The sequence below is a fragment of the Macrobrachium rosenbergii genome, chromosome 26 (assembly GCF_040412425.1).
Source record: "Macrobrachium rosenbergii isolate ZJJX-2024 chromosome 26, ASM4041242v1, whole genome shotgun sequence".
Taxonomy (NCBI): Eukaryota; Metazoa; Arthropoda; class Malacostraca; order Decapoda; family Palaemonidae; genus Macrobrachium; species Macrobrachium rosenbergii.
This window is the reverse complement of record NC_089766.1, coordinates 45,819,797-45,841,021: the sequence shown is the minus strand read 5'-3', so window position 1 is coordinate 45,841,021 and position 21,225 is coordinate 45,819,797. Positions and strand designations below refer to the sequence as shown.

General features: G+C 39.1%; 1 protein-coding gene across 1 annotated transcript in view; it reads right to left on the bottom strand.

Annotated features, from left to right (window-relative positions):
- LOC136852835 (transmembrane protein 72-like) overlaps nucleotides 1-21,225 on the bottom strand; it is a 233,908-nt gene that overhangs the window by 102,358 nt on the left and 110,325 nt on the right. Inside the window, exon 4 of the mRNA XM_067127739.1 lies at nucleotides 2,614-4,778. Within this exon, the coding sequence (XP_066983840.1) occupies nucleotides 2,614-2,698 (85 nt within the window). The 5' untranslated portion in view covers nucleotides 2,699-4,778. The remainder of the gene's footprint in view (nucleotides 1-2,613; nucleotides 4,779-21,225) is intronic.

Genomic DNA, 21,225 nt, shown 5'->3' with positions numbered 1-21,225 from the left:
CACCCTCCTCCTGCAAACCTGTTTGTCCAGCCCTGGTGGGGGCAGGGTTGGTAGGAGATCGGGAGGGTAGGGAGACATGACAGGCAGCGCCAGGTTCCAGCGCAGTGTAGCAAGCGCCATCAAGCTCGTTATTTAATAATGTAGGAGTAAATATTAGGAGTAAATGTTACCACCACTTAGTTCAAATGCGATCTGATCTCAGTAGGGTCCCTAAAAATGTCTGTTTCCGGTACACATTTTTATATCAAATCTTATGACAATCAGCTTCCGTCATCACCGATATTCGACAGGTGCTTAAAAACGTTTTTGGGAACCCAGATTGAATCAAAATTTTACATTTCTTCTTGACCAGAAGAAGGCAGCCCCCGCCCCTATAAATCCTTAGGGAATCTGCACATCTGTGAGTTATTGCACGAATAAATATGTAAACAGGATGGGAAATGTCATCACAGGTCGAGAGTAATAAGATGAGTAAACAATGAGCCGAAGTTTCTTCGGCACAATCGAGTTTTCTGTACAGCGTATAATGCTGTATGAAACTCTCAACCGCAGCCAATGAAACTTACAGCCACGGCTGGGTGATGGCCTGTGCTGTTGGCACCTATAGCAGTGCCAAACGCACGATTATGGCTAACTTTAACCTTAAATAAAATAAAAACTACCGAGGCTAGAGGGCTGCAATTTGGCATGTCTGATGACTGGAGGGTGGATGATCAACATACCATTTTGCAGCCCTCTAGCCTCAGTAGTTTTTAAGATCTGAGGGCGGAAAGAAAAAGTGCGGATGGACTGACAAATAGCCATTTAAGTAGTTTTCGTTCACAGAAAACTAAAAAGGAATGTTAGTTCAGTCTTGAACTTACCAAGATAGTTGGTTTAGATTAAGCCAGCATCATACCAACATGGGCCTTTTGTACTAAGGGTAGTAAGGTGTGAAATGGAGTCAGAGGCCCGGTGTGGACCAACGGACTCTGCTCACCCACAGGAGACGACCCCAGACTGATAACGCGAACAAAACAGACATGTCACCCCAAAAGAAAACCTTTGGACGAGTCGAGTAAAACTGGTGTGAATTACCGCCGAGTCTTAATGCCTGGCGGCGCTCAATTCAAAATGGGAGACTTTACGACAACTAGCTTGAGGGGGAAAACGGTTGGCGATGACTGCCGCTTATTTTATCGACCTCAGAAGCCAATGAAAATGCCCGCAGCTGAGAGATGTGAAAGACGAATCTTCTGCAATTTTTGTGCGGTTAACAGTTTCTGTGTTAACGTTCGCACGTATATATATATGCGCACATACAGTCCACAGCATGAATGCATTTTCAATACATTAGAGCAAACCTTATTACTATTACAATATATATATATATATATATATATATATATATATATATATATATATATATATATATATATATATATACACATCTACACACACACACATATATATATATATATATATATATATATATATATATATATCTATATATATATATATATATGAAAATATGAAGGCATGACACAATAAAACAAAAATAAAAATAAATAGACAAGTAAATAAATACAAATGCTGTTTCGAAGTACTTTAAAAAAATTAAAAAATAAATAAGGCGATTATTCATAACGCAAAAAAGGCTACAGTGACACGTGTTCTAAAAAACAAATAAAAATAAATAAGTAAATACAAACACTGTACTGTTTTGAATTACATTTGAAAACTAAATATTTGAAGGGAATACAACGCTGTATTTCATTCTTAATGTAAGACATATATATAAGAAAAATCAATTTAAATCCTATCATTTTCTATAAAGACTTTTTTTGTGAAGATGGAAATATTTTCAACCTTTAAATTGAAACAAATTACAATATATATATATATATATATATGATATATATATATATATATATATATATATCTTTATAACAAAATTACATATATATATAATATATAAATATATATATATATATATATATATATATATATATATATATATATATAAAGGAAAATTTAAAACAACTCAAAAATTTAAAAAATCAACTTATCAATTCAATCAACTAAAGAAATTATGAAAAAATGGCTCATGTTATTGTAAAAAAAAAACATGTGAATGTCGATCCCCAAATTGCACTGAAAAACAGAATAAAGAATTTGGTCCAGAGACCAAGCTAAGCTGGGACCTATGAGGTCATTCAGCGCTGAAACGGAACTTGACCAGTAAAAAGGTCTGAAAGGTGTAACAGGAGGAATACCTCAGAGCAGTTGCACTATGAATCAATTGTTAGGAGAGGCTGGACAGAAAGTCAGATTTGTGAAAGCGAATATGAACGGAGGTATAGTAAAAAGGAATGAAAGGGGTTACAGCTAACAGCTAGGGCGCCTAAGTAATGCCTACAGTGCACCGCATGAGGTAAAATTGAGATAAAATGGCCCAGCGTTACTGTTAAAAAAATATGTGCGAATATTTTTCCCCAAAACTGCAGAGAACGAAACAAGATATTGTGAAATATCACTTGGGAAGAGAGAGAGAGAGAGAGAGAGAGAGAGAGAGAGAGAGAGAGAGAGAGAGAGAGAGAGACGCTTAAAAAGAAACAAAATTTGAACACTCACCAACAGCCGTGGCAACTCCAAGGCCCCTTGTGCAAAACGGCAGGCTCTCCCAAAAGCATCGGCCCCGGACCTCCTCGTAACTCATTGTGGCAAACGAGAGATCGGGAAGGTTTCTCCCTTCTGAACCCTTAAGATCAAGCAACAGGCACCGATGTGGCCTCAGGTCAGAGCCACGCGTACAAGCCGGAAACGGGAATCTCTTCTATCTTGGCGCGCTGGCGTTTTCCTCACTTCTTGAGCCGTGAGTCGAGTTTTCCATTTTGGAATTTTTCATGTAATTTTTCAAGGAATGTTTCTTGAAAGGAGCAGTCATCACTGAGAAGCACTGTAATCCGAACTCTCACAGCCGTATTTTGAACTGTTTTTAACTGCTCCGCAGTTTGGGCAAGATGCGTTTTTCATTTTTTTTTTTTCAATCTAAAGTTGCATCATTGAATCTACATCAAGGTTAAAAGGAATAATTTTCAGATTGTGATTTTCTAGTTGGTATCAGAATAATTATCTAGAGCGCCACTTATCGTTTCCAAATCAAATTGTAGCACAAAGTACTTTTCACTCGTTTTCAGCTCCTTAATTTATTAATATTTTTTTCTTTTTTAATGAGAGAATCTCTTTTTCTTTCTATATTTTCCTTTAAATTCTCTTACTTCTCCCTAATGAACACCTTGATATTCTTTGGAAGCTTGAATTTCAAGTCAATGGCCCCTTTGGTGGGCTTGCTCCATATGAATATAGGTTCCATCTTCTGAATAATAATAATAAAATAATAATAATAATATTAACATGAACAATCACTCAAACACGTCTCGAGATTTCCTTCACCAGATCAGGAAACATACTGCAGTAAAGCTTTTAGGGACATTCCTCCGTTGAACATCCTAACGAATAAAGCACGAGAAACCTCCGCTCTGCCAGATAAACTTTATGTCTGTAAGGAACCCATTACCACCATCTTAACGGAGCGATAAAACGTTAACGACGCTGTAAATCCATCACAGAGGAGAAAACAAAAGCTTAACGGCGCTAAGATATTAAGAGAAACTTCCAAGCCAGAGATCTTTCACTTCCCGGGGCTCTCTTCGATGCTTATAAATGTCCATACGAGGTTTGGAGGTCATCGGATCTGGATCTTTCAGCGAGAACACAGATATATGTCAATTAGGGCAAAATTTCACTCGATCCGGATCTCCTGCTGGAAGGGAAATGACCATACGGTGGGAAAGTGTCATTGAATTCAGATCTCCCTGAATTCAGTTAATGACGAAGCGAGGGTTGAATATCACTGGATCTGGATCTTCTTCAACAGATTATATGACCGTGCAACGGCAGAAGGTTGAATGTCCCTGGATCCGGACCTTTAAGAAGTGAATACACAAATGCATACTGTCACTGGATCTGGATCATCTTCAACAGATTATATGATCATACAACGGCAGAAGGTTGATGTCACTGGATCCGGACCTTTAAGAAGAGAATGCACAAGGCATACTGTCACTGGATGTCACTGGATCTGGATCATCTCAAACAGATTATATGACCATGCAACGGCAGAAGGCTGATGTCACTGGATCCGGACCTTTATGAAGTGAATACACAAAGGCATACTGTCACTGGATGTCACTGGATCCGGATCATCTCAAACAGATTATACGACCATGCAACGGCAGAAGGTTCAATGTCACTGGATCCGGACCTCCTTTAAGAAGTGAATACACAGAGGCATACTGTCACTGGATGTTGGGTCACCCTTCGAGAATACTCATTTTTGATAGCACAAGGATCTGGATCTTTCATATTATTAAAAATTTCACTGGATCTGGATTTTTTTCAAGAATATATGTTATAACTCCTGAGACAGGCAAATGTACATAGTACACATGTCAGAAGGGTGTTCTGTACTTGGTATTCCCGTCAGTATTTCCCAGGCTCTCGAAGTCTATGGTATTTATTTCTACGTGGCATCCATCAGCTTCTCAAGGGAACATGATTCTCGAATAATATTCACCAAGCCTTCATGGTATTTAGGGTTCTTGAAGCGAGTGATACCTATTCTGACGAGGCCTTCAATAAATCTTCAGAAATACTTGACACCCTTTTTTTGAGTAGTATATCCACGCCCTTGTCTCTGGAATATACTTCTTGTATCTCCATTACACCTCGTCGATCTGCAAAAGAGAAAAAAGTTATGGTTATTGATTTAGCGATTCAAATGCGAACAGGGATTCACTGTTAATCATTTCTTCACATATCTGATCAAATGGACTTAAAGCTTGGCTGATTGTTAAACTCATTTATTCAGGGTGATTGTTGAAATGAATATAGAATTTAGGCCACAGGCCATGCACTGGGACTTATGAGGTCATTCAGCGCTGAAAAGGAAATTGACAGTAAAAGGTCTGAAAAGTGTAACAGGAGGAAAACCTTTTGCAGATGCACTATGAAACAATTGTTAGGAGAGGGTGGATAGCAAGATGGAAGAAAGAGGATATGAATGGAGGTACAGTAAAAGGAATGAAAGGGGTTGAAGCTAGGGGCCTTAGAAAGGCACGCTGCAAAGAACCTTAAGTAGTGCCTACAGTAAACCGTATGAGGTGCACTGACGGCATTGACCCCCCCTAAGGGGAAAACCTGGGTTGAAAAAGGTGAGATTATAATCATCCAACGCATCATCAGCACGATAGAATATCAAAGCCGCTTGAAAACTCTTAATCTGGGAAAGAAGGAATGCAATTAACGGTTCTCCTCCCCGGCCGGTTAAAATAACAATGAACTCGCTCTTAATTCGTATACTTTCCCCCCCCCCACCTCCCCTTCTCATAGGAGGGGTTCATGGCAGCCCCCTCCACCCCCAATATAGGAGGGGTTCAAATGACCCACCTTGTGTTGAAAAAATTCAATTAAGTTTGGACTAAAGGGCTGGCAAAATAATATTGCGTCCAGATACTATTACTAAGGATCTATTAACCTGATCTATCTACGATTACGATATTTGAATTATATACTGCAATATTTTCAATCATATATCACTATCTAAAAGAACAGTTTAATCATAAGCAATTCATTGTCTTTTTAATCATATACTGCATTATTTTCAATCATATATCACTCTGTATCCAAAAGGACAGTTTAATCATATGACATTCATTTCGTTTTTAATCAAATACCGATCACTTTTTTACAGAGAACTTCAGTGTCTGTTACCCTGTCTCCTTCTCTTTCTAAAGTGCTCTCTAATCATATGACTCATTTTCTTACAGAAAACCTGTGTCTGTCCGTTTCCTGACATACTTTTTGTTGTGGAAAAACTTGCTTTTGAAGAGCCGAGCTATTTCATTTCCCGTAATATTTTGTGCCTCTGCTCTTCTCAGAAGGAATGCTTTTTGAATCTCTTTTGAAATAATTTGTTGTTCCCGTTACTTGGGGCAGTCGGTCTCTCTCTCTCTCTCTCTCTCTCTCTCTCTCTCTCTTTGCGAGACTTTTGATTGAAATTTAGTCTTTTAAACGTTACCCATATCTCTCTCTCTCTCTCTCTCTCTCTCTCTCTCTCTCTCTCTCTCTCTCTCTCTCTCTCCAAAACTTTTTACTGAAATTTACTCTTTTAAACGTTATCCTCTCTCTCTCTCTCTCTCTCTCTCTCTCTCTCTCTCTCTCTCTCTCTCTCTCTCTCTTTTATCTCTTCTTTTAAATTTTCTCTCTCTCTTATTCTCTCTAAACTCTTCTCTCTCTCTCTCTCTCTCTCTCTGTATAAGACGTTTTATTGAAATTTTCAAAGTTATTCTTTTCTCTCTTTCTCTCTCTCTCTCTCTCTCTCTCTCTCTCTCTCTCTCTCTCAAGATAAAATCTTGGCGCCTTGTAAAAACACTGCTCTCTCTAACCAAGAGAATGAAGGAGAACGCATCTCTTACAAAGCTGCTCGCCTCTCGACATCTCTTTATACAAAGGGTACGAATACATTCTGATAATATTTTGATAATATTATGATAACATTTTTCTCACAGAGAACATCCCGCCGGTCCGCAGCGGAGTTGAAGCCTCAAGTACCAAGAGATGATCTGCATTTAATATCAAAATAAACAAGTCTTTTTTACAGCTTATAATGCTGTATGAAACTCTCAGCCGGCTTTTATTGTGGCCTATATCGTTGCGTTGCCAGACGCATGATCATGGCTAACTTGACCTTAAATCAAATAAAAACTACTGAGGAGGCTAGAGGGCTGCAGTTTGGTATGTTTGATGATTGGAGGGTGGATGATCGCCATACCAATTTGCAGCCCTCTAGCCTTAGTGGTTTTAAAGATCTGAGGGCGGACAGAAAAAGTGCGGACGGATAGACAAAAAATAGCCATCTCCATAATAGTTTTCCTTTACAGAAAACTAAAAGGAGATGAGGAATAGCAGTAGTTATGATATGAAACAAAACAACAATATAACGATAAACAGAACAACGAAATTATTGTTGTTCAGCGCCTAAGATCAACGACTGCGAACATCAACAAAATCAGTTTGTAGTTTCCTATATAAAATTATCGCCTATGGCTAACCCAAAGAATACCAACGAGAAATAAGAGAATCAGAGGTTTTCCAAATGAGGAAGAAAATACTTGAGAGAGAGAGAGAGAGAGAGAGAGAGAGAGAGAGAGAGAGTTTATCAAAGCTGACACAAAATATTAAAGAGAGACAGAGAGTTTATCAAACTGACACAAAATATTAAAGAGAGACAGAGAGTTTATCAAACTGACACAAAATATTATAAGAGAAAGATAGAGAGAGAGAAAGTTTATCAAAGCTGGCACAAAATACTGAGAGAGAGAGAGAGAGAGAGAGAGAGAGAGAGAGAGAGAGAGAGAGAGAGAGAGAGAGAGAGAGAGAGAGAGAGAGAGAGAGAGAGAGTTTCTCAAAGCTGACACAAAATATTAATTGAGAGAGAAAGTTTATCAAAGCTTACACAAAATATTAAATGAAAGAGAGAGCAAAATATTAATTGAGAGAGAGAGAGAGAGAGAGAGAGAGAGAGAGAGAGAGAGAGAGAGAGAGAGAGAGAGAGAGACTGTCAAAATTTGCTATCGGAATATTCAGGTAATGTACACGTTCTGCTCTTCAAAAATACTGACACGATAGAAAAATGGGTGCGCGGCTCTTTGAAACTCTTTTTTCCTTTTTACATGAAAGGGTAAACAGAACGCTGTTTTTTTCCCCCCTTGCCATTTTTTTCCTGGAAGTCAGATATTAAAAAAGAAAGATATCTCTTTCCCATAGACATCCTTTTTTTCTTTTTTTTAATCATCCCCCTATTTCTACTGAGGTTTTTGTGTTTGAAAGTGTACGATACTTCTGACACAAAAATATTTGATTCGTATTACCATAAAGCCATTCATGTTTTACAAAGGTAATTTTTTGAGACACCTAAATTTCAGTAAGTACACGAAAGACCATTAAGAATACGCTTCTACAAAGTACACATCTGCCCTAAAATGGAACACTGAGTATCTGCAAAAAATGCAAAACTGAGAAAAACAGTAGATACTGCAGTTTTCCCTTGCCTTACCACTGACTTTGCAGATACTGCAAGTGGGACCCCATAAATACTTGTGGAAATCTTTGGAGAATCATTCTGAAACTGCAGTAACTTGTGCATTAGTGTTTCATGAGTCAAATAGGTGGCATATCTCAATTTCGAAAATTTTGCAGACACTGCAGTTTTCCATTTTAGGGCAGTGATAGTGTTCATAAATTTTTTTATTCTTTTTTAAAAAATAAATAAAGAATAAATAAAACTGCTAACTTTTTAAAAATGTATCGATTCCCTTCTACAGATGATTATTTGCTTTTTAACTTGAAAAATAACATTCAAAATTGTGTCTCTCTGTAGAACACCAAATCTTATAATAAAATATGTTACCAAAAACTAATTATTACTGACATTAGTTGAACACACTTTAGTCTTTCAAGACAGTCAACTAAAAGGTTAAAGACAGGAGTTGCCGTTTTAAAAGAAGAAATTGAGGGAACAAAACTGACTAATGCTTATTAGTTTTGTGCAAAGGAAAACTATTGTGCCGGCTTTGTCTGTCGTCCTCACTTTTTCTGTCCACCCTCAGATCTTAAAACCTACTGGGGCTAGAGGGCTGCAAATTGTTATGTTGATCATACACCCTCCAATCATCAAACATAGCAAATTGCAGCCCCCGAGCCTCAGTAGTTTTCATTTTATTTAAGGTTAAAGTTAGCCATGGTCGTGCTTCTGGCAACAATATAGGATAGACCACCACCGGGCATTGGATAAAGTTTCATGGGCCGCGGCTCATGCAGCATTATAACGAGACCACCCAAAGATAGATTTATTTTCGTTGGCCTTTATTATAAGCTGTAGCGGGTGTACAGAAAACTCAATTGCGCCGAAGAAACTTCGGCGCATTTTTTACTTGTTTTTTGTAGTATCTGTAATCGAAGTTTGATGCCTAGAAACTGATATAAAGTTATCATGGAATTCACTTTGTGCATTGCAGGAAGCGACATTTAGAACTCACTATAATCTTCTGTTTTCCAACGCCATATAATGGCTGCAAGTAACCACATCTTTCCATATCATATAATCTTGTGTGTTAAAAATATATAAGAATAAGAGAGGCGTAAGAAACAAACAACTATAAGACAAAACAACCAAATGTCGACTCTTGAAACAACACGCTCAACATCAAATCTAAATTGCAAAGGTCGCCTGAGCCAGACATCGAACCCCACGAAAAACAAGTAAAAAATGCGGCGAAGTTTCTTCGGCGCAATCGAGTTTTCTGTACAGCGTATATAATGCTGTATGAGCCACGGCCCATGAAACTTTCATACACAGCCCGGTGGTGGCCTGTTGTTGGCACTTATAACGATTATGGCTAAATTTAACCTTAAATAAAATAAAAACCACTGAGGCTAGAGGGCTGAAATTTGGTATGTTTCATGAATGGAGGGTGGATGATCAACATGCCAATTTGCAGCCCTCTAGCCTCAGTAGTTTTTAAGATCAGAGGGCGGACAGAAAAAGTGCTGACGGACAGATAAAGAGCCATCTTCATAATAGTTTTCTTTTACAGAAAACTAAAAATATAAAGAAGAAGAACGCTCCCAAATAACAGAATAACCATCTCAATAGTTTTCTTTTACAGAAAACTAAAAAAATAAGAAGAACGCTTCCAAACAGCACAATAACCATCCCAATACTTTTCTTTTACAGAAAACTAAAAAAGAAGAAAGGAAGAAGAAGAGGAAGAACGCTTCCAAACAACACAAGACCCCATCACTTCTTCTATGACGGAGATAAGAGGAGAGCCGTCACAAAGGCCCCGATCGGTCGAGAGCAAAACTTTGACAGATCGCCCCAATCAACTTCGTCCTGAATCTCCCAAGGACTAAGGTCTTGCAAGAAAGAGTTCCCGAGAGAGAGAGAGAGAGAGAGAGAGAGAGAGAGAGACGACGCAAGCAGACAAGAGACAAACTTGTGTTTGGACGGACAGAGACAAATGGCCAGGCGCCGACTGGTTTGACAAGCGGGATTATATACAGAGGATTTCGGGTGCGTGGGATTCAAGGTGGAAATGCTATTGCCAAGAGGGATTTCAACAAGTTTTCTGTACAGCGTTTAATCAAGGCCAACGAAAATTGATCTATCTTTGGGTGGTCTCGGTGTAATGCTGTATGAGCCGCGGCCCTTGATACTTTAACCACTGCCAGGTGGCGGCCTATCATATATCGTTGCCAGACGCAGCATTATGGCTAACTTTAACCTTAAATAAAATAAAAACTACCGAGGCTAGAGGGCTGCAATTTGGTATGTTTAATGATTGGAGGGTGGATGATCAACATACCAATTTGCAGCCCTCTAGCCTCAGTAGTTTTTAAGATCTGAGGGCGGACAGAGAAAGTGCGGAAGGACATACAAAGCCGGCACGATATTTCTTTTACAGAAAACTAAAAGAGAGATTTCAAGTGGGATTTGATTTGGTCTGAATATGTCGATAGCACTTCTAATAGGCCTCTCTATTTTATTACCACAAAACTGAATGAGTACATTATTGTGGACTTCTTAAATACCAAAAAATATTATTAATAAATACAATCCAATTCAACATTAACATGAGATCTAATAACTTCACCCTTTCTGCTGTAAGCGAAAATGCAATGTGTTTCTACCCTAATACTATTCTTCTTGCATTTTAATACATTTTTATATAATTTATCTATTTATTACTTCCTTTTTTCTTTTTTAATAAGTGGGATTTCTTCTTTCTGCATTTCACTTTACTTCCTCTTACTTCTTCCTAATGAACACCTTAATATTCTTTGGAAGCTTGAATTTCAAGTCAGTGGCCCCTTTGGTGGGCTTGTTCCATATGAATAGGTTTCATCTTCTGACTAATAATAATAATAATAATAATAATAATAATAATAATAATAATAATAATAATAATAATAATAAAATAAAATAAAATAATAATAATAATAATAAAAATAATAATAATAATAATAATAATAATAATAATAATAATATATTCTTTGGAAGCTTGAATTTCAAGTCAATTGCCCCATTTGGGCTTGTTTTAATCAAAATGTACGCTTCATCTAATAATAATAATAATAATAAACCGGATAATAATAATTGCGCGCACTAATAATAATAATAATAATAATAATAATAATAATAATCATATACATCAAATTAATCCGACTAAACAAAACTGCTTATTCATTTCTTTAAAAAATGAAGGAAAAAAAATTTCCCGAACCGTTCAGCTGCAATAATAAAATAATACATTCGTCATAATAATCGTAATAATAATAATGACCTGAAAAAAATAATAATTAATTGCCTTTGGACTTGATTTGAGAGCTTTCGTTTGTTAATCAAAATGTCTTCTGAATCATTTAAATATTAATAAAATAAAACATATCACCGAAACCGGATTACATCCAGCCAGAATTGCGCGCACTTAAATAGACCCGGTTACAGAATAAACTCTATTCATTCTTAGATCTTACAATATTTTCCGTATTACTCTCTCCCCATGTATTGATAACCTAATACTAGTCTTCTTGTATTTTGATACATTTTTGTTTATTTATCTATTTATTGACTTTTTTTTTAATAAGTGGTATCTCTTCTTTCTGTATTTCCGTTTAATTCCTCTTGCTTCTTCCTAATGAACACCTTAACATTCTTTGGAATAATAATAATAATAATAATAATAATAATAATAATAATAATAATAATAATAATAATTTGGAAGCTTGAATGTCAAGTCAGTGGCCCCTTTGGTGGGCTTGTTCCATCTGAATAGGGTTCATCTTCTGAATAATAATAATATATATAAATGTATATTTGTATATATATACATAAACACATTCAGCCATTCGAAACTCATAAACCCCGACGACTCGGCACCGCTCCACAAAAATATGAAACCGAAAATCAAATATGATTAAGCGCGTCATCATCCGCTAATTGCCCTAACAAGCAGGGCACTAATTGCTACACGTTGGTTAACCACCAGTAATTAATTAGCTTAACCATCAGTAATTAATTAGACGCCTGACAAGACCAGGTCTGTGGTAAACATGCTGTTATCAGTAAACATCTAAGTGACTAATAATTCAATAAATACCCCGTGGGAAGGTAGTGCCGTCATTGCACCTCACAGGGTACACTGTGGGCATTAGTACAGGTTCTTTGCAGCGTCCGTTATTAAGGTCCCTCTAGCTGCTACAACCCCTTTCGTTCCTTTTACTGTGCCTCCATTCATATTGCAACTGCAAGAAAGGTTTTCCTTCTGTTACACCTTTCAAACCTTTCACTCTCAATTTCCTTTCCAGCGCTGAATGACCTCATAGGTTCCAGTATTTGGCCCGTGGCCTAAACTCCATATTCCATTCCATTAATTCAGTAAATAACGGCAATTCAGAGAATAATACGAATATCAAATTCAGCAGCATTTCCATAAAATCAGTCTCTAATTAGTATCTAATGCCGGTCCGCTGGTATAGTGGTTAATGTCGTGGCTTGCCAACAGATGTCGCGGGGGGTGGGGTTCGCGTCTCACCCAGGGCTATGAAAAATCACTGGATCTGTATCATGATCAGTTACTGTTGCAGTAGTGTGGGGTCTGCTGCAGTGGGAGGTTGTAACCAACGTTCTTTGGAAGCTTGAATTTCAAGTCAGTGGCCTCTTTAGTGTGATTGTTCCACGTGAATAGGTTTCATCTTCTGAATAATAATAACAATAATAATTCAATAAGCAAAAGATACCAGTATAGCGACAACTCTGCCTGGGAACACAGAGAATAGAAGAGAAAGCAGTTATATAGTGGAAGCGTTTGGAAACACAGGACGGAGAATAATCCCTTTGGAGAAACAAATCCGCAGTTATGAATGGGTACGCATATTTAAAAATCAATCTCTACAGAGAGCTTTCGGGAATCCGTTCGACTGAAAATGGGAATCGAACAGATTCCCGAAAGCTTTATTTGAATATATTTGTACTGTAGTGATTGATTTTTTAATATATTTGTATCCATAAATAATTGTGGATTTGTTTCTCCATTTTAAGACTAATGCTACTATGAGTATCTATAATAACAAAATCCTAGTGGATCTTGTTTGTCCGCCCCTAGGTGACAGTAGGGGAAACATGACACAGCCACCCTCCTTCTGCAAACCTGTTTGTCCACCCCGGGTGGAGGCGTGGTAGGTAAGGGAACGGGAGAGTAGGGGAGACATCCGCTCTCCTCCTGCAAACCTGCTTGTCCACCCCGGGCAAGGGCGTGGTAGGTAAGGGAACGGGAGGGTAGGGGGGACATCCACCCTCCTCCTGCAAACCTGTTTGTCCACCTCGGGTGGGGCCGGGGTAGGTAGGGGAGAAGGCAGCGCCAGGTTCCAGCACATGTAACGCACACCAACAATTTCGTTTCTTTAATAATTCCTTTACATGAAGTGGAAATATATGATCCAGTTTAAGATATAAAACAGAGTAAAACGTATAATGAACGATAGAGCATATAATTTTTTCTCAAGAAACTGAAGTCTGGGTTCGAAAGGTTACTGTAATCAATCAACCGTTGCAGACGGGAAACAAAAGAGAGAGAGAGAGAGAGACCTTGACAGAAGGCGGTCCCCTTTGAAGGCTGTTGATTAATCATTCTGTCTTCCCCTGGTGAGACAAGGAGAGAGAGAGAGAGAGAGAGAGAGAGAGAGAGAGAGAGAGAGAGAGAGAGAGAGAGAGAGAGAGAGAGAGAGAGAGAGAGAGAGTTGAATCGACGAAAATACGCGATTCCAAATTTTCAAAAATGGTAGATTTCATGAAAAGCAGAGAGAGAGAGAGAGAGAGAGAGAGAGAGAGAGAGAGAGAGAGAGAGAGAGAGAGAGAGAGAGAGAAGAGAAATCGACCAAAATACGATTCCAAATTTTCAAAATGGTAGAAATTAAAAAAAAAAAGGCGAGAGAGAGAGAGAGAGAGAGAGAGAGAGAGAGAGAGAGAGAGAGAGAGAGAGAGAGAGAGAGAGAGAGTTAAACTGAACAAAATACACGATTCCAAATGTTCAAAAATTATAGAAATTTCATAAAAACTAGAGAGAGAGAGAGAGAGAGAGAGAGAGAGAGAGAGAGAGAGAGAGAGAGAGAGAGAGAGAGAGAGTTAAACTGACCAAAATACACGATTCCAAATTTTCAAATATGGTAGAAATTTCATAAAAAGAGAGAGAGAGAGAGAGAGAGAGAGAGAGAGAGAGAGAGAGAGAGAGAGAGAGAGAGAGTCCCATTACAAAGTTATTTATTAATCATTATTACGCCTCCAATTGAGGACGATGCAATTTGGAAGCAATAAAATGCAATTCATCTAAAACAAGTAAAAATTGCGCCGAAGTTTCTTCGGCGCAAACTAGTTTTCAGTACAGCCGCTACAGCGTATAATCAAGGCCACCGAAAGCAGATCTATCTTTCGGTGGTCTCGGTATAATCCGTACGAGCCACAGCCCATGAAACTTTAAAACCACGGCCCGGTGGTGGCCTATCCTATATATATTACAGCACTCAGGTGAACGGCACTCAGGTAAAAAAATTCATTTCAAAAATAATTTATCTGATAAACAAAAAAGCCAATAGTAAATATAATCCAGGGTAGACCAAACGAGAAACAAGTAAATTACGCGCCGGAGTTCCTTCGGCGCAATCGAGTTTTCTGTACAGCGTATACTGTATGAAACTCTCAGCCACGGCCCATGAAACTTTCACCCACGGCCCGGTGGTGGCCTGTGTTGTTGGCACTTATAGACGCACGCTCATGGCTAACTTTAACCTTAAATAAAATCAAAACTACTGAAGAGGCTAGAGGGCTGCAATTTGGTATGTTTGATGACTGGAGGATGGATGATCAACATACCAATTTACAGCCCTCTAGCCTCAGGGCGGACAGACAAAAAGCCTTCTCCATAACAGTTTTCTTTTACAGAAAACTAAAATTCACTTCAAAATATAAAAAAAAAACACACACTGGCATAATAACGACATTACGAAAAGAGAGAAAGACCACAAAAAGAAACAATAAACGATAAAGACAGGTATAAAAAGATCCGAGAAAGAGAACAGGTACAAATTACGAAAAGGGTCGAACTACAGAAACAGCAATTTTTTTTTTCAGATAGGAATAAGCACGATAAAAAACGACGGGAATTTTTAAAGAAACCAATAGCAATAAAAATCGCCGGATGCAGTTTCATACTAGCAGCTGTAATACAACTGAAGATATTTTTCAAAAACAACACAGAGAGCGATATTACTGAGAAAAAATATTCTGACGTGACTGGAAAGGAAGACAGTGACCAGAGAGAGAGAGAGAGAGAGAGAGAGAGAGAGAGAGAGAGAGAGGGGTTTGGTAGAGAGAGAGAGAGAGAGAGAGAGAGAGAGAGAGAGAGAGAGAGAGAGAGAGAGAGAGAGAGAGAAAATAGTTTGGTATCTTTTGAGAGAGAGAGAGAGAGAGAGAGAGAGAGAGTTTGGTATCTTGTGAGAGAGAGAGAGAGAGAGAGAGAGAGAGAGAGAGAGATAAGAGAGTTTGAGATATAAAGGTTTGCTTGTAGAGAGAGAGAGAGAGAGAGAGAGAGAGAGAGAGAGAGAGAGATAGAAGAGAGTATATAAAGGTTTGGTATCTTGTAGAGAGAGAGAGAGAGAGAGAGAGAGAGAGAGAGAGAGAGAGAGAGAGAGATATAAAGTTTGGTATCTTGTTGAGAGAGAGAGATATATAAAGGTTTGGTATCTTGTAGAGAGAGAGAGAGAGATATATAAAGGTTTGGTATCTTGTATGAGAGAGAGAGAGAGAGAGAGAGAGAGAGAGAGAGAGAGAGAGAGAGAATAGTTTGGCATCTTTTGAGAGAGAGATAATAGTTTGGTATCTTTAGAGAGATAATGGTTTGGTATCCTTTGAGAGAGAGAGAGAGATAATAATTACATACATAAATACACACTAAATATATATCTATATAGGCTTTATATACACATAATACAAACTTATTCGTCCTTCTCATAAAATCAGTCAAATCAATTCACCTCCAGCAAAAGAATCCCTCACCGGAACATCCAAACCACCCTTCCTCCTTCTCTTCTAATTTTCTGCAACAGTTCTCTAATTTATCCAATCAGGTCCCACCAGACCCGAAAAAGACCTCCTCCTCATTTTCCACCCAAATGTCAGGACGCAGAGGTGATTTGAATAGGACACTTTCATGGGGAGAGAATCGCCGGATTTTCATCCCGGGAAGCAAATTCCTGAGATGTTTGCTACTATTGCACCAGCCCTGTTTTTTTTTTTTTTTTTTTTTTTTTTTGCCATTTCCATAGGTTAGGTTAGGTTAGATTTTATCACCCGGTTTTTTTACCATTTCCTAGGTTAGGTTAGGTTAGGTTTTCTCACCAGTTTTTGGCCGTGCCCCTAGGTTAGGTTAAGTTAGGTTTTCTCACCCAGTTTTTTGCCATGCCCCTAGGTTAGGTTAGGTTAGGTTACATTTTCACCCAGTTTTTTGCCATGCCCCTAGGTTAGGTTAGGTTAGGTTTTCTCACCCAGTTTTTTGCCGTGCCCCTACGTTAGGTTAAGTTAGGTTTTCTCACCCAGTTTTTTGCCGTGCCCCTAGGTTAGGTTAAGTTTTTTTCTCCCAGTTTTTGCCATGCCCTACGTTAGGTTAAGTTAGGTTTTCTCACCCAGTTTTTGCCGTGCCCCTACGTTAGGTTAAGTTAGGTTTTCTCACCCAGTTTTTTTGCCATGCCCCTAGGTTAGGGTTAGGTTAGGTTTTCTCACCCAGTTTTTGCCATGCCCTACGTTAGGTTAGGTTAGGTTTTCTCACCCAGTTTTTTGCCATGCCCCTAGGTTAGGTTAGGTTAGGTTTTCTCACCCAGTTTTTTGCCATGCCCCTAGGTTAGGTTAGGTTAGGTTTTCTCACCCGGTTTTTTGCCATGCCCCCAGATTGGTTAGGTTAGGTTTTCTCACCCAGTTTTTTGCCATGCCCCTAGGTTAGGTTAGGTTAGGTTTTCTCACCGGGAAGCAAATTCCTGAAGTGTATTGCACCAGCCCTGGTTTTTTTGCCATTTCCATAGGTTAGGTTGGGTTAGGTTAGGTTAGGTTAGTTTAGGTTCGGTTAAGATAGGTTAGATTAGGACCTCCAGAGTAATCTGGGCGTAGGAAACATAATGACATTATTTTCATGAAAATTCTGTGGTTAGTTCTTAAGATATGACATCCTGCTTTTTTCAGAGAAAGGTCCCGGTACTCGGTTGCATTTCGGGAAGATGCAACTGGGAAAACTGCACCATAAAGCAACTGTTAGAGGGGGATGGAAAGCCAAATGGAAGAAAGAGAATGTGAACGGAAGTATGGTAAAAGAAATGAGAGAGGCTGCTTGGGGCCAAAGGGACACTGCAAAGACCCTTACGTAATGCCTACAGTGCACCACATGAGGTGGGATGTAGGCACTGCCCCCCTACGGGAAACTTCAAGAAAGTGCGGTAGTTCCTTGCTTAACCGAAACTTCGCCAAAAAACAAAACATTCCTTTCATGTACAGACACTAGGCTACCCTACTTACGAACATTCAACTTACGAACATTCAGAGATATAAACAAACGGGATCACAGATTAAAATTTTGTTTTGCAAGCCTATTCTGTACATACAGTACTGTATGAACAGTGTTGTGTTTGAGGATGAAAAACCTACAGTACTGTATAGATTTTATATCATACCGTACTTATATAGGCATGAAGAGTACAGTAACCAGCTTACAAAGTACTGTATGTACAGCGTGTTGTTTTTAGGACGAAAAAACGCACAGTACTGCACTGACTTCATATCATACTGTACTTGAAAAAACATGAAGAGTACAGTAACCAAACTACAGACAATTCAACATGCGAACAGCCGTCCGGAACAAAACTCGTTTGTAAGTAGGCTGGTGTCTGTAATTGTCTGTAATCGAGTCTCGTCAAAACATGAAACTCTAAAAAACAACTTCGGACCATTACCAAAATACATCTAAAACTTCCTGGAACCATTTCCGCCTCCGGCGTATCGGCGGACTCGCCTCAATTACTGGGGATGTTTTATTCATACACCTGACTGGCCGATTTTTCCATTCACACATCGAAACAACACCATTTTTAGGTGTCTGTGAAAGAAAACTATTATGGAGATGGCTATTTGTCTGTCCGTCCATCCGCACTTCTTCTGTCCGCCCTCAGATCTTGAAAACTGCTGAGGCTAGAGGGCTGCAAATTGCTATGTTGATCATCCACCCTCCAGTCATCAAACATACCAAATTGCAGCCCTCTAGCCTCAGTAGTTTTTATTTTATTCAAGGTTAAACTTAGCCATGATCGTGCGTCTGGCACCGCTATAGGTGCCAACAATGTAGGTCACCACCAGGCCATGGCTGATTATGGGCCGCGGCTGAAACTTTCATGGGCCACTGCTGAGAGTTTCATGGACCACGGCTGAGAGTTTCATGGACCACGGCTGAGAAATCATGGCAGCGGCCGTGTTTAATGGGCCATGGCTGAGAGTTTCATACAGCACTATATGCTGTACAGAAAACTCGACTGTGCCGAAGAAACTTCGCGGCGCGTTTTCAACTTTATTTTTTTTTTTTTTAGTTATTAAAAAACGAAGTCAATCATTTAGGCATTTAGAAACTGGGACGATTCTTTCTGTCCCTAAACGCTTAAAAAGTCTGCAAAATGTTTGTTCTCAGTGGAGAAAATAACTCTCAGATACGTCATTGCTTTTGCATCAGTGTCAAATAAAACTACGTCAATTTTTATGGTTATTTTAGAATAACTAAGAAACAAGAAGCAAATTGCTTTATTTATATGGAAAAGAATAAGGGATACTTAAAATAAACAATATACATAGCGTTGAAGAATGAATTATAAGCAGATATTTTAGCGTCGGAATTGGAATATAAAATTTAGGTCAAAGGCCAAGCGCTGGGACCTATGAGGTTATTCAGCGCTGACTACAATGTAGAATCGACTATTACCAGAGGGTGCAAAGTAAGATGGCAGCGAGAGAATGTGAACGGAGGTACAATAAAGGGGATGAAAGGGGTTGCAGCTAGGGGCCTAAGGAAGAGACACTGAAAATAACCTTAAGTAATGCCTACAGCGCACCGCGTGAGGTGCACTGACGGCGCTACCACCCTACAGGGAGAGATGTTAACGTGACTGGCAATTAATGACTTTCATAAGAGCCAGCCATTGAGTGGTTTGAACTCACATACAAGATGGAAAGGGATTACAAACAAACATACTTCCAGCGTGAAAAAGTAGATGGCATTGGTAATCGCTTCTTGTCTCAAATGAAAGCTACGAATGTGAACATGACTGGCAGATGAATGATAGAACAAGTTTTAGCTTTCAAGATATACATATATATACAATGAAGACAAACAGGAGCTCACTTATTAAACAGGATGGTTTTAAATGAGGTTTCCTTCACAAAAGTTACAATCTTTCAAGGGCTGACTGCCCCAGCCTTGATCAAGGCTACCGGACGATGGGGACAGACAACCCTGGAAAGGCTGTAACTTTTTGTGAATAAAATCTCACTTAGAAAACATCCCGTTTAAATGAGGTCTTGTTAGTCTTCGTACGAATGCACAGTACAATTGAGCAAGTGATTTGATGTGTATGCATGTGTATGTAGGTATATTATACATACATATTTATATAAAATAACTACCTAATGAAAGCCAACATAAAAATCATGCTCTAGCAGACACTGTTATTTTTCTTTCAGCAAGAGGAATCATTGAGACCTCTTGGGACGACAGAATTTAACAGGGAAATTCGCGAAGGTACATCTTCCAATAAGGGTCGCCGACATCAAAGGGATGCCGCCTAGCGCCCGGTCGCCAGCAATAACGCATTTCTTTAAAGGAGAGAGAGAGAGAGAGAGAGAGAGAGAGAGAGAGAGAGAGAGAGAGAGAGAGAGAGAGAGAGGACGTTGTCATTAGTCAACATCTGCATGATGGTAACATAATGATGGCTTGCTGTGTGTAAGAGAGAGAGAGAGAGAGAGAGAGAGAGAGAGAGAGAGAGAGAGAGAGAGAGAGAGAGAGAGGCTGTTTAACTAGGACAGCAGTAATCGATAAATCTATACACTGAAAAATAAAGGGACGGTGATTGCTTGTTTCTGAGTGAATGTAAGAGACAGACAGGCAGATAGATAGATAGATAGATAGATAGATAGATAGATAGCCATTTGGACAGATAGACAGACAGACAGCCAGACAGACAAATAGACAGACAGTGCCGAGGGACCCCCTGTAATTAATAAATCCCGCCTGAGAAAAATAGGGGCGAGACTGATCGAGAATCCCTGACCTGAACTTTCTCCTCCGAAAGATCTCGGCAAAATGCAAATACCTCAAGGAAATCAATCATCAAAGAATGCATTAATCAGGGGCATCATTCGCTGCATCATCCGATGAGAGAGAGAGAGAGAGAGAGAGAGAGAGAGAGAGAGAGAGAGAGAGAGAGTTAATGATCGTTTGCTTGAGTCAAAAAGAATGATTGGCAAAAAGGCTGCATCCGAAGAGAGAGAGAGAGAGAGAGAGAGAGAGAGAGAGAGAGAGAGAGAGAGATCGTTTGCCTGAGTCAAAAAGGCTGTGAGAGAGAGAGAGAGAGAGAGAAGAGAGAGAGAGAGAGAGAGAGAGAGAAGGGAGAGATCGGCAAAAAGACTGCATCCGATGAGAGAGAGAGAGAGAGAGAGAGAGAGAGATCGGCAAAAGACTGCATCCGATGAGAGAGAGAGAGAGAGAGAGAGAGAGAGAGAGAGAGAGGACTGATTCTTCTTTCAAATCAAAATACAACTGGGTACTTTTTCTAGTTTTCAATCTAAAACTGAGAGGCCAACCACTGAAACCTACAAGGCCATTCAGCGCTGGAGAAAAAAACAGAGTGATTAAGTCTGAAAGGTGTAACAGGAGGTGAGCCTCGCAGTTGCACTACGAAAAGTTTAAGATGGAAGAAAGTACACGTCGCAAATAACAATAATTCGAGTCCCACCGGCGAAGAGGCAGTTTGGGAAGAGATCAG